At 37.0% G+C, this 14,850-nt stretch overlaps 1 protein-coding gene across 2 annotated transcripts in view; it reads right to left on the bottom strand.

Moving 5' to 3' along the window:
• Gfrl (Glial cell line-derived neurotrophic family receptor-like) overlaps positions 1 to 14,850 on the bottom strand; it is a 236,029-nt gene that overhangs the window by 13,314 nt on the left and 207,865 nt on the right. For both annotated transcript variants that reach the window (XM_065359936.1, XM_065359937.1), the window contains exon 6: positions 2,900 to 3,134. In XM_065359936.1, the coding sequence (XP_065216008.1) occupies positions 2,900 to 3,134 (235 nt within the window). The remainder of the gene's footprint in view (positions 1 to 2,899; positions 3,135 to 14,850) is intronic.

Below are 14,850 nucleotides of genomic sequence, written 5' to 3'. Positions count from 1 at the left end.
TTTTTCAACAGATAAAAATCATAACGAAAACCAATTTTAATCAAGTAAAACAAAAAATCTTTCAGGACCAAAACCAAAACAAAAATGCGTCAAAATTACAACCAAAACCGAAACCGAAACCGAAACCGAAACCAAAATTTCTATATTGGTTTCGATCACTGATTGAAGTGATTGATACCCTCAGTAGTTCAGGACAATTAGCTCAAAAATAGACGTTTATTTTCAGATGAATACAAACACACAAAACTTGTTTCTGTCATTGATAGTATTTACCCCCCCCCCCCAATCCCACATATTCTTTTCAACATACGCTATGTCGCAATATACATACTTGCTTCGCACGATAAGGGGTTTCAAGTGGGGAGGGGGGGAGGGTGAACGTCAAATTTCACAACAAAAATCAACCATACTTATGTCAAAATCTGCGTTTTTGAAGACGCCGAATTCGAATTTTTTTGGATCGTTTTACTTCTAAACTCGAATACTTATAATTAGAGTGCGGATTTTTATGCATGAAAAATCTCAAATTATGCACATAATTTATGCTTTCTAAAAGCCTAAAATATGTCATTTTTATGCATTTAAATGCTGAAAAATGCAAAATATGCACAATTGAGATGGGTGTTGTTGGGAAGCATTTTTCAATCTGAGTACAATAGTAGGACTCATTTTTTGTTATTTTCCAATTAAATTCTATAAAACACACAAAAAAAGGAAAAAAATACAAACAGCATGAATTGAAAATCGTCATAAATTGAAAAATCACAAAATCAGTTGTAAAAAATTTTTATTTTTATTTTTTTTTTGCAGCCATTTTGATTTAAAAAAAAACTTGGAAAATGAAAATTTTGGTCAAAATTTTTGAAATATGCTGAAAATGGCCAAAATATGTCGTTTTATGCACATTTAATGCTAGAATTATGACGTTTTATGCATTTAAAGCCAAAATATGCAAAATATGCACAATCAAATTGGGCTCATTTTACTCAAAATGTTCCGAATCACAAAGATCAATTCGATATGCGCAATTATCTCGTACATATCAAAATATGCAAAAAATAAAAATCCGCACTCTACTTATAATCCAAAAAGAGGTGCTAAAATTCGAAATATTTGAAAAAAATTGTCCAATTTATGAAAATCCGCGTTTCTGAGGAAGCTGAATTCACATTTTTCGGTCGTTTTACTTTTACACTCAAATTTGACTCTTATGAAGAGGTGCTCAAATTCGAAATTTTTGAAAAAATCGACCAATGTTTCGAAATGTTTGTTTTTGAAGATGCCTAATTCAAATTTTTTGGTAGTCTTACTTTTTAAATCAAAGTTTGTGCCCAGGAGGGAGCAAGATTTAAAATTGTGAAAAAACCACCATGTTGAAATAAGTATACTCTAAATAATATGTACTTATTAATGAGGCCATCTAACTTGATTTTTGAATCCATTTGGTCTACGTGATTTTAGCAAACGTAATGTAGGTATGTATTGAAAGGAAAAAATGTGGGTAAAGTCTCCTCTCCAAAGAAAGTTTTTAATTACGGAAATGTTTTTTGCTCAAGAGAAATTTTTCCACTTCAGAGGGTGTTAAAATTGGAGAGCAGAGTAAATTGCGGCGTTCCATCATCTCCGTTTGATGAAATTTTGGTGAAATTTCAAGCTTCAAAAATGTACTGGAGGCTCCAGTAATTTTCAAAAAGTCGCTGGAGGCTCCAAAACGACTTAAAATCCACATGCAGTTGACTTCGTAGCGTATTGAAATTAGTTTGCAGAATGAATTTCGGCTCTCCAACTCCATGTGATGAAATTTTGTGGGAATTTCGAGTTTCAAAAATCTGCTGGAGGCTCCAGAACTGCTCAAAACGGCTTGAAACAGTTTCCAATCGATTTGGCAGGTCGAAAATAGGGTATATCCCAAATTTCAGCTTTCTTGGTCAATTTGGTGAAAATTTTGATTTTTTCCCTCATTTTTGGCCTAAATTTAATTTCCAAAAATTCGCCAAAAATCGAAATAAGCACTTAAGCATAGCATTTGCTGAAATTTTGACAGGTGATAAATTTTTGCCAGATCTTCTGCGATTTCGGTCAACTTGTCAATCAAAATGGCCGCCATTTTGTCAGTAGGGCCACTTTTTTTTTGAGGACAAGAGCTATAAATGTTCCTTAGAACTCTCCCTTCAAGAAAAAAGTTGTGCCGGAGGATCGACCGGGGCGGGGGGGGGGGGTTCAATAGATCCTTATGTGGGCCCCCCAACTAAGTCGCAAATTCAGCATCTTAATCGTACTTCTGCAGCTGCAAACCTACTTTCAACTAAAATTAAAACTGCTGCAGAATTTTAGGCCAATTGAGCTCTTATTCCAAGATCTCTGCAATCGATTCGAATAATTAATTACCCACGTTCAAAATTCGAAATTCTCGATATAGGTAATTCTCGGTAAACCTCAAACTGAAAAACGCCAACTCGAAATTACCACATAATATTCTCACATTCCAGAAAAACCTACCCCTACCACACTCGATCATAGTTGTAATAATCTCCCCAAGGAAGCACGAGATCCACCTCCACCATCAACAGCCATTCACACATTTACCAGTATAAGTATCTACTCGTACGAATTCCTAAAACACCTCTCTCCACCTAACCTATAAAAATTCAGATACCTACAACATTTCTCAATGCCACGCCAGCTTCGCATTACCTCACCAGGGATGATATTCGACGCATTCGAACACAATTTATGCGAAAATAAGTCAGCTTCGCGAAGACGAACACGAACAGTCAAACACGTGCGACAAATTACATTAGTATGAGGAAAAGGTCGTCATCGCGAGCTTCTGAAAAGAATATACTCGTACATGTAGGTATATGTAAGTAAGGTATGCGCTGAATTTTTTTCAACTCACTTGCAAAGACAAAACGCCACCTCGACCGCGTACTTTATCAGCGTTTTATTACGATAAAAAGCTTGCAAAGAATGCATACATTTCTGCCTTCTGCATCTTTTGGGATTACAATGCGTTATCACGTGAGTTATGGATGATGCGCATTTCGCATTCCTCTGACACATTTGCATCGCTTCGAAGCAAGTGCTTTGGAAATTCATTAATACGTCGTTCGTTTCGATAGGTAAATCCGAACCTGTAAAATATAAACAAAAAAAAACATTCGTCGTCATTAGTTTCGTCGTCGATGTCATAATGAAAACACTATAGGTATAGGTATATATATTTCGACTTCGCGGCTTACCCCATAAAATATAGGTATGAAAGAGAAACATAACGATGGATGAGCCGAAACAAGGGATGAAAAGACTATGAAAGGCTGAACAAGAAGGAAAAAACTGTACCATATACCGATATATTAATTATATGGTTTCGTTACACGCCGTCAATTTGTATTACAATCAATCACCTCTCGTCGGTGATTATTTTTTGCACCAAAAAAAGGCAGTAGCAAAAGCAGGAAGAAAAATCTAACACTATACACGTCGCTTATAAATTACCAGTATGCCGTTTTCATTTTCACTACCGCTATAAAAACCATCTCTTAAACGAGGTAACCTCACTCGCAAAAAGGAAATAATATAAACGATTAAAGGAAATGAAAAAAAAAGAACGAAGAAGAAGAACCGACCGACCGACCGACCGACAAAAAAGAACTCCTCCAAGAGAAATCGCAATTTTCAACAATTTCTATCCTTTAAAGATACGCCGACCGGAAGAAACTATAAGAGAGTTGCCAATACTTACCTATTTAATGGAAAGCATCGAAAAGGCTGGAAATGGCTCCAAACTCAAAATACCAATTGTATCTACGAGTATATACCAGTATACTATATTTTTCACAACGCTAGTGTGGAATTCGCGCTAACGATGTGATATCTACGATATACCTACTTCCTTCTTTTATGTGTATCTTCGCTCGTCTCTCTCTCTTTTCTTGCCTCCCTCCTGGCTGACTCTTCTCTGCGCCATTTTTCCCACCTTATTTTTACTTATCTATCCTGCCAAACTGAGTAACTATACGTTGACTTTTCCATTGTAGTATTTATTGTTTTCTACCTATGTACTTCGAGCTATCTATACTGGAAATTTATACGTACGCGGAATTCTTTTCTTTTTTTTCAACTCTTCCGGGTGTTTTATTGAATCTATTGTACTTTGAAATTTCATAATTTCAGTTCCAACGATGCAATTTGGATCAAAAAGCGATATTTATCCAAATTCAATGACTATTCCGGACAACCCTTCTGAAATCCAAAAATTCATAACCCTACTAAAAAACACCAACCTAATGAACCAAATCTAAACCCCTCTCTCCACGGGTGTAATAACCCTTCAATTATAAACACCCCCCCCCCAAAATTGCCATTTTAACAATTTTGGCAAAAAAAACAGGACCTTTTGTACATCAAAAAGGACGGATTTTTTTGACAATTTTTACAAACAGAATATTTTGGCAATCCTGGCTAAAAATGAGATTTTTTAAAAATTTTAACAAAAGTGGACTTTTTTTGATAGTTTTCACAAAAATCATGACCCTTTCAACAATTTTGGCAAAAAAAAAACAAAGCTTCTCCTCAAATGTGGAAAAAACAAGATCTTTTTGGAAAATAAAAAACTTCTTACCCAAATTAGGCAAAAACGAAATTTTTTGGATACCTATTTTGACAAAAGATCTAGGCCATTTTGAAAAAATCCAACACTCTTCGACTTTGTATTTTAGTCAAAAACAAAACTTGGAATTTTTTGATTATTTTGCCCAAAGTTTTTCTACAACACAATTTTGGAAAAAGTCAAGAACATTTGACAGTTTTGACTATGTATTTTTGACAAAAAATAATCTCTTGACAATTTTTGATAAAAGTGCGCTAGTAGGTACTTTTGGCGGACTTTGAGCCAGGAGCTAAGGAGCTTGAGGAGCAAATCCTTAGCTTCCTGGCTTAAAGTCGAGTATACCCAGCTCAAACAAAAATAAACCTCTAGATGATCGCGAATGGGTGGTTCCAATGCAAGTTGAATGGGCAGTTCCATGAACCACACTTAATTGACCCTCGCCAAAAATGGTAAAATAACCCCCCTCCCCCAATAATAACCAAAATCGATCAATTTATCCAAGAGATGATTTCACCCCCCCCCTCCCCGCACAATACCATATACTCTTTCTAGCAGTAATTTTCTGCTTTTATACAGAGGAATGGTTACACCCCCTACTTTATATTTTAATTTAAAGGGTTCACTCTGCTGCATAATTAGTATAAGGGTTATTTTATATTTTGAACTCTGTGAGTACAGTTGTGTGCTATGTCTGCGAGAAAAAAAAAGTTCATTTTAATTGATCAGTTGACGTTTTTGAGTTTGAAGAAAACGAGTTTGTTGAAGACTACAAAAACACTAGTAAGGGGCCCTGTTGGTTATGTAAAATCTCAAACCCTTGCCTCCCCATTGGTTATGTGAAATCTGAAACCCTTGCCTCCCCCCGTTTATGAAAAATCTCGAACCCATGCCGCCCCTTGTTTATGTAAAATCTCAAACCCTTGCCTCCCCCTTGGTTATCCGAAATCTCAAGCCCTTGCCTCCCCCTTGGTCATGTAAAATTTTTCAACACTCATTAGAACGGCTCAACAAAAAAATCTCAAACCCTTGCCTCCCCTTGGTTATGTGAAATCTCAAACCCTTGCCTCCCCCTTGTTTATGTAAGATCTCAAACCTTGCCTCCCCCTTTGTTATGTAAAATCTCAAACCCTTGCCTCCCCCTTGGTCACGTGAAATCTCAAACCCTTGCCTCCCCCTTGGTCATGTAAAATGTTTCAACCCTCTTTAGAACGACTCAAATAAAAAATCTCAAACCCTGTCCTCCCCCCTGGTTGTGTGAAATGTTTCAATCCTCATCAGAACGACTAAACAAAAAAATCTGAAACCCTTGCCTCCCCCTTGGTCATGTAAAATTTTCTAATCTCATTAGAACAACTCAACAAAAAAATCTGAAACCATTGCCTCCCCCAAACCCTCGCCTCACCCTTCGTTATCCGAAATCTCAAGCCCTTGCCTCCCCCTTGATCAAGTAAAATTTTTCAACACTCATTAGAACGGCTCAACAAAAAAATCTCAAACCCTTGCCTCCCCCTTGGTCATGTAAAATGTTTCAACCCTCTTTAGAACGACTCAAATAAAAAATCTCAAACCCTGTCCTCCCTCTTGGTTATGTAAAATTTTTCAACACTCATTAGAACGGCTCAACAAAAAAATCTCAAACCCTTGCCTCCCCCTTGGTTATGTAAAATCTCAAACCCTTGCCTCCCCCTTGGTTATGTGAAATCTGAAACCCTTGATTCCCCCTTAATTATGTAAAATCTCAAACCTTGCCTCCCCCTTTGTTATGTAAAATCTCAAAACCTTGCCTCCCCCTTGGTTATCCGAAATCTCAAGCCCTTGGCTACCCCTTGGTCATGTAAAATCTTAAACCTTACCTCCCCCCTTGCTATGTAAAATCTCAAACCCTTGCCTCCCCCTTGGTTATGTGAAATCTCAAACCCTTGTCACTCCTTGGTCATGAAAAATGTTTCAACTCTCTTTAGAACGACTCAAATGAAAAATCTCAAACCCTGTCCTCTCCCTTGGTTGTGTAAAATGTTTCAATCCTCATCAGAACGACTAAACAAAAAAATCTGAAACCCTTGCCTCCCCCTTGGTCATGTAAAATTTTCTAATCTCATTAGAACAACTCATCAAAAAAATCTGAAACCCTTGCCTCCCCTTTGGTCATGTAAAATCTCAAACCCTTGCCTCCCCTTGGTTATGTAAAATCACAAACCTTGCCTCCCACCTGGTTATGTGAAATCTCAAACCTTTGCCACCCCTTGGTTATCAAAAATTTTTCAACGCTCATTAGGAAGACAAAATAAAAAAACATCTTGCGCAGTTCGCAAGATCAACCGACTTTGCTCTAAATATACACCAGTAATTTACCAACATTTATCTCAGTAATTTACCAGACATTACTTAAAAATTTACCAATTTTTCAAAATGCGCGGAAGTACCCAAATTTACCAATTTAATGAATACGAAAAGTCGAAAATATCGACAAAATAAAATAGTCAATCATAAGTAGCCATCATATTACACTTTTATGAAATTGATTTTCAAATAATAATTAGCGTACTCATGAAGACGTAACCGTCATATTACAAGTGGAATAATATATCAGGAAAATTGTTGACAAAAAACAAAATTATTACCGAAATTTACCAATTTACCGAAATTTAGCTATTTACCAAAATTTACCAATTTACCAAAATTTACCAATTTACCAAAATTTACCAATTTACCAAAATTTACCAATTTACCAAAATTTACCAATTTACCTATTTACCAAAATTTACGTATTTACTGAAATTTACCTATTTACCGAAATTTACCTATTTACCGAAATGTACCGATTTACCAATTTACCAAAATTTACCAATTTACCAAAATTTACCAATTTACCAAAATTTACCTATTTACCAAAATTTACCAATTTACCTAAATTTACCAATTTACCAAAATTTAGAGGTTTTTAATGGCTTAATTTTTATCCAGAATTGAAAGGGTATAGGAGGATAAGGTACGGTTTTGGGCCCAGAAATGGATTTCGACGAAATTCACACCAAAGGTTACCCATGATGAGAAGATACGCTCAAAAAAATTTCAGACCCCCAGACCTTTTTTTCAGGGGGGGAGGGGCCAAAATGTGTTTTTTAAACTTTATTTTCCAGTGTTTCGCCAAAAGTAGATAAAAATTTCGCGTTTTTTTGTATCGATTCTTAAGGGTGAGGGGAAGCCCCTGAAATTTTTTCAAAATTTTTCGGACCATTTTTCACAAAATTGTGGCGTTTTGAAAATTTTGAGCGGCCATTTTGTAAAGAAGTTGCGGAGGTACAGTCACCATTTTTTTTTCCTAAAATACGTTATTTAGTCAAGATTAGACCATAAAAGTTTCAACGAGTTTGAGTTGGTGCAACATTGTCAAAAAAAATAAAAACTGACCACGCGTCATATTTGCCGGGGGTTGGGCATGATAGTCCACGGCGCTATCGTGGGAAGTTACGTAGCGTTCGCGCGCGTTACTGTCGTTCGTGGTTGTCTCATAGTCCAGTCAAATAGGGGGGAAAAATGGGTGAACCACATACTCGTTATTCCAATCAAATATTTTTTGGTGAATATTGTCAAGAGTAGTGTGGTGAACAACATATTAAAATCCCCCCGACCCCTCCCACAGTGGATCACACCCCTTCAAAATCAGATTTTCGTTAAAAACTTCTAAAATATCAACTTTCGAGTAGAATGAGCTTTGTGATCATTTTATGTCCTCTCAAATACCTATCGAATGATCTATCAACCAACTCCCTAGCCCCAAGGGGGTGGCGCTACGATCCCTCGAAGTGACGTAATTTTTAGAAATGGGCTCCGTGAGCTTTTGGATTGATATTTGCATGTTAGGTAGGTAGGTACTAGGTAGGTAAAGGTACTTAACGAGGAACTTCCGCATTGAAAGTTTCAGATCTCCAGACCCCCTCATCCCATTTTTGAAAAACACCCTTTTTCTGGAATGGAATAAAAATTATTTTCTCAGCCCCATGTGAACCAATTTTTCTCATTTTTAAGTACGTTGTAAACATTTGTAAGGGGTGTACCCATAAGAAATTTCAACCCCCTCCCTTCATATTTACCCCCTCATAATGACGTTATGATACTGGTGTCGTTCGAACCTCCCAAGCGCAAATGTTGCGTCAGATTTTGTTTTACACTTACCCAGCCCCTGTAGAAGCTCCGGAGGGGCTGGGTGCGAGTAAAACGAAATCTGACGTTTGTATTTCCATTCGGGTAGTTCGGTTCACTTGAAAACTACACCAATATTATAAAAGTAGTTCCGTTTAAAAACAGTAGAAATTGAGGAGGGGACTGAGGCCCTGGAGAGGCCAGGTAGGTGCAAAACAAAATCTGACATAAAATTTGTGCTCCGTAGGTTTGAAACATATGAAAACACCAATATCATCAAAATAACTATATTTCAAAAATATTAAAAATTGAGGAGGAGGCTGAAGGAGTGAAGACACTTTCGGGGGGGGGGGGGCTTGATGAGTGCAGCAGAAAATCTGACGTCATATTCGTGCTTAGTGGTATCGAATCATGCGGAAACGACACCTCACTCATTAATAGTTAATTCTTCCAAAATACTCATTTTACCCCCTCTACGACTCGTTTTTTCAAATTTTCACCATGACGGACCTGCCAAAACAAAAATTTCGAAAAAATATATGATATTGAGGGGTCGTAAATACATCCAAAAAACATGTTTAGAAAATTGTTCCTCGCAATTTTCATTGTTAAAAAACATGAAATAAGACGAAAAAATGCCATTTCGAGGGGTATATATGAAGGGAGGGGGTTGACATTTCTGACAATATTCACCAAAAAATATTTGATTGGAATAACGAGTATGTGGTTCACCCATTTTTCCCCCCTATTTGACTGGACTATGAGACAACCACGAACGACAGTAACGCGCGCGAACGCTACGTAACTACCCACGATAGCGCCGTGGACTATCATGCCCAACCCCCGGCAAATATGACGCGTGGTCAGTTTTTATTTTTTTTGACAATGTTGCACCAACTCAAACTCGTTGAAACTTTTATGGTCTAATCTTGACTAAATAACGTATTTTAGGAAAAAAAAATGGTGACTGTACCTCCGCAACTTCTTTACAAAATGGCCGCTCAAAATTTTCAAAACGCCACAATTTTGTGAAAAATGGTCCGAAAAATTTTGAAAAAATTTCAGGGGCTTCCCCTCACCCTTAAGAATTGATACAAAAAAACGCGAAATTTTTATCTACTTTTGGCGAAACACTGGAAAATAAAGTTTAAAAAACACATTTTGGCCCCTCCCCCCCTGAAAAAAAGGTCTGGGGGTCTGAAATTTTTTTGAGCGTATCTTCTCATCATGGGTAACCTTTGGTGTGAATTTCGTCGAAATCCATTTCTGGGCCCAAAACCGTACCTTATCCTCCTATACCCTTTAGCTATTTACTGAAATTTACCAATTTACCAACATTTACCAATTTACCAAAATTTACCGATTTACCAAAATTTACCAATTCACTAAAATTTACGAATTTATCAAAATTTATCAATTTACCAAAATTTACCATTTTACCAACATTTACCAATTTACCAAAATTTACCAATTTACTAAAATTTACCAATTTACCAAAATTTACCAATTTACCAAAATTTACCTATTTACCAAAATTTACCTAAATTTACCAATTTACCCAAATTTGCCGATTTACCCAAATTTACCGATTTACCAAAATTTACGAATTTACCAAAATTTACGAATTTACCCAAATTTATTAATTTACCAAAATTTACGACTTTACCAAAATTTACGAATTTACTAAAAATTACCCCAGCAATTTACTAACATTTACCTCAGTAATTTACCAGACATTACCCACTAATTTACCAATTTTCCATTTTACCAAAAATTACCCCAGCAATTTACCAACATTCACCTCAGTAATTTACGAGACATTTCCTCACTAATTTACCAATTTTTTACCGAATTTTAACTACCCCAGTAATTTACTGTCAAAGGTTTTTACTAATTTACCAAAAATTACCCAAGCAATTTACCAAAATTTTCGACCAACTTTAATTACGAGTAATTCACCAAAAATAACTAATCATTTTATTTACTAAAAATTACTATTAATTAACAAAAAAAAAAAAAAATTATCAAAATTTACTGGCTATTTACCAAAAACTTAATGTTTTTTGTTAAAACAAAAATTACTTACACTAGAAATTTTTGAAAAATTTTGATTTTTTATGGCAAAAAAATTTTGGACGGATAAAATTAACAAAAAAATTAACAAAAAAATCAACAAAAAATTTTCTCCTCTTGACTCGCGCGGGATTCGAACACCCGACCTTCGGCGTACCAATCTGCAACCTACACACCCTAACCACCCCATCTGTTTGTTGGGGGTGAGCCGTTTGCGAGATATAAGGGTTTACACAAATTTCTGCTTATCCATAACGTTGAAACACCCTTAAACGTTCATATCTCGTAAACGGCTGAATCGATTTCGACCAAATTAAAAATTTCTCTAGTTCAGTATCAAAGCAATATTTTGCCATCATCAGTTTCCACTTAAAGTTCGGAGCTTTTGAGTTCAGCGTGACACAAATTTATACATAAATTGATATATAAACTTAGATATGCAAACGGTACCTCTACGTCACCTTTTATATACTCACGCGTTCTCTTCGTCACCGAAATCGGTGACGGAGGCGTTTTGCCGGTGACGAAGACGTTTCCCTGTGTATACCAAGTCCAAACGGTTTGTTTTCCCCTGAAACGTAAAAGGGGAAAAGTTTGTCCGGTGACGAAAAGGTCATGTATACACCTACTGTATACAGATTTTGAAAATTTTGTTCCATCAACACTGACATACCCTCGACGTCACCGCATATAAACAGTACCTTTTGGTCACCGCTTTTTAAATGCTTCCAGTTGTGTTATATTTTCGTATTCGTAGCCAGCGTAGTTGTAATGTATTAGGCAAGGCAGCAGGTGACAATTTGGTATAGTCAATATCTTTTTAAATACACAAGGTCACGGAAGAGATCAGTTTATAGTCGGAGGCAAATTGGTACCATTCTCGTAATTTTTTTTTGTATAAACTTAAAGCATGTAAATCAAGTGGGGAAAAGAGTATAAGCACTATTACAACTGTGCTGGTTACGAATATGAAGTAAATACACCTCCGGAGGCATTTAAAAGCCTGGTGACCAAAAGGTACTGTTTATGTACGGTGACGTCGAGGATACTTAGGTCCATATATATATACATGTAAAAACCATACATTACGAGATCCGTTTTATATAAAATCGGGCATTGCGGGATCCTGAGATCCTTTTGCCGGATCTCGCAAGTTCTCTCATATGCCATGGTACTCGTGAGATCCGGGGGACCCTGTACACACATTTTCAGCCGGATCTCGTTTTACCTACTATTTATATACTTATATACAATTTTTGAAAATAGATAAACGACGCATCTTGCGAGATCCACCCCCAAATCAGGTTTAGGCCGTTGGTGGATCTCGGTTTATGCGGATCGCGAAATTGATGGCGGCAATGCATAGAAAGGCACTGTTTACACACTGGAACGTGCGTTCGAACGAAGTTGTAGGGTTATTATTTGAGTTTTTAGCATTTTTCGAAATTTTTTGGGTCGGATCTCACAATGCCTGTGTATATGTCGGATCTCGCAATGTACTATAAGACAGTATATATATATAGCCTAAATATATATATAAACTTATCTCGTTTTGCGCCATATGTCTTATCGTGATCAGCACACTCCAAAACGTCAAGAAAACCCACCCCCACCCAAATCCTCAACCATCATGACAAATACAATACCTTACTTTTCCGTTTCCGGCAAAGTCGGTAAAAATCTCGAACCCTTATTGCCTCCCCCTTGGTCATTTAACATTTTTTAAACCTCATTAGAACAACTCAACAAAAAAATCTCAAACCCTTGAATCCCCCTTGGTTATGTAAAATCTGAAACCCTTGCCTCCCCCTTGGTTACGTAAAATCTCAAACCCTGTCCTCCCCCTTGGTTGTGTAAAATGTTTCAATCCTCAACAGAACGACTAAACAAAAAAATCTGAAACCCTTGCCTCCCCCTTGGTCATGTAAAATTTTCTAATCTCATTAGAACAACTCAACAAAAAAATCTGAAACCCTTGCCTCCCCCTTGGTCATGTAAAATTTTCTAATCTCATTAGAACAACTCATCAAAAAAATCTGAAACCCTTGCCTCCCCCTTGGTCATGTAAAATCTCAAACCCTTGCCTCCCCTTGGTTATGTAAAATCACAAACCTTGCCTCCCACCTGGTTATGTGAAATCTCAAACCTTTGCCACCCCTTGGTTATCAAAAATTTTTCAACGCTCATTAGAAAGACAAAATAAAAAATCTCGAACCCTTATTGCCTCCCCCTTGGTCATTTAACATTTTTTAAACCTCATTAGAACAACTCAACAAAAAAATCTCAAACCCTTGACTCCCCCTTGGTTATGTAAAATCAGAAACCCTTGCCTCCCCCTTGGTCATGTAAAATGTTTCAACCCTCTTTAGAACGACTCAAATAAAAAATCTCATACCCTGTCCTCCCTCTTGGCCATGTAAAATTTATCAATCCTCATCAGAACGACTAAACAAAAAAATCTGAAACCCTTGCCTCCCCCTTAGTTATGTAAAATCTGAAACCCTTGCCTTCCCATTGGTTATGTAAAATCTCAAACCCTTGCTCCCCCTTGGTCATGTAAAATCTCAAACACTTGCCTCCCCATTGGTTATGTGAAATCTGAAACCCTTGCCTCCCCCTTGTTTATGTATAATCTCAAACCCTTGCCTCCCCCTTGGTCATGTAAAACGTTTCAACCCTCTTTAGAACGACTCAAATAAAAAATCTCAAACCCTGTCCTCCCTCTTGGCCATGTAAAATTTTTCAATCCTCATTAGAACCACTAAACGAAAAAAATCTGAAACCCTTGCCTGCCCCTTGGTTATGTAAAATTTTTCAAACTGCATTAGAGCGACTCAACAAAAACATCTAAAACCCTTGCCTCCCCCTTGGTTATGTAAAATCTGAAACCCTTGCCTCCCCCTTGGTCATGTAAAATGTTTCAACCCTCTTTAGAACGACTCAAACAAAAAATCTCAAACCCTGTCCTCCCCCTTGGTTGTGTAAAATGTTTCAATCCTCATCTGAACAACTCATCAAAAAAATCTGAAACCCTTGCCTCCCCCTTGGTCATGTAAAATCTCAAACCGTGTCTTCCCCCTTGGTTGTGTAAAATGTTTCAAACCTCTTTAGAACGGCTCAAATGAAAAATTTCAAACCCTGTCCTCTCCCTTGGTTGTTATAAATGTTTCAATCCTCATCAGAACGACTAAACAAAAAAATCTGAAACCCTTGCCTCCCCCTTGGTCATGTAAAATCTTATAATCTCATTAGAACAACTCAACAAAAAAATCTCAAACCCTTGACTCCTCCTTGCTTATGTAAAATCTGAAACCCTTGCCTCCCCCTTGGTCATGTAAAATTTTCTAATCCCATTAGAACAACTCATCAAAAAAATCTGAAACCCTTGCCTCCCCCTTGGTTACGTAAAATCTCAAACCCTGTCCTCCCCCTTGGTTGTGTAAAATGTTTCAATCCTCATCAGGACGACTCAAATAAAAAATCTCAAACCCTGTCCTCCCCCCTGGTTGTGTGAAATGTTTCAATCCTCATCAGAACGAGTAAACAAAAAAATCTGAAACCCATGCCTCCCCCTTGGTCATGTAAAATTTTCTAATCTCATTAGGACAACTCAACAAAAGAATTTGAAACCATTGCCTCCCACAAACCCTTGCCTCACCCTTCGTTATCCGAAATCTCAAGCCCTTGCCTCCCCCTTGGTCATGTAAAATGTTTCAACCCTCTTTAGAACGACTCAAATAAAAAATCTCAAACCCTGTCCTCCCTCTTGGTTATGTAAAATTTTTCAACACTCATTAGAACGGCTCAACAAAAAAATCTCAAACCCTTGCCTCCCCCTTGGTTATGTAAAATCTCAAACCCTTGCCACCCCTTGGTTATCAAAAATTTTTCAACGCTCAATAGAAAGACAAAATAAAAAAATCTCAAACCCTTGCCTCCCCCTTGGTTATGTAAAATCAGAAGCCTTTGCCTCCCCCTTGGTCATGTAAAATGTTTCAACCCTCTTTAGAACGACTCAAATA

This window comes from Planococcus citri, chromosome 4 (genome assembly GCF_950023065.1).
Source record: "Planococcus citri chromosome 4, ihPlaCitr1.1, whole genome shotgun sequence".
NCBI classification, from domain to species: Eukaryota; Metazoa; Arthropoda; class Insecta; order Hemiptera; family Pseudococcidae; genus Planococcus; species Planococcus citri.
This window is presented reverse-complemented; position numbering and strand designations above follow the sequence as displayed.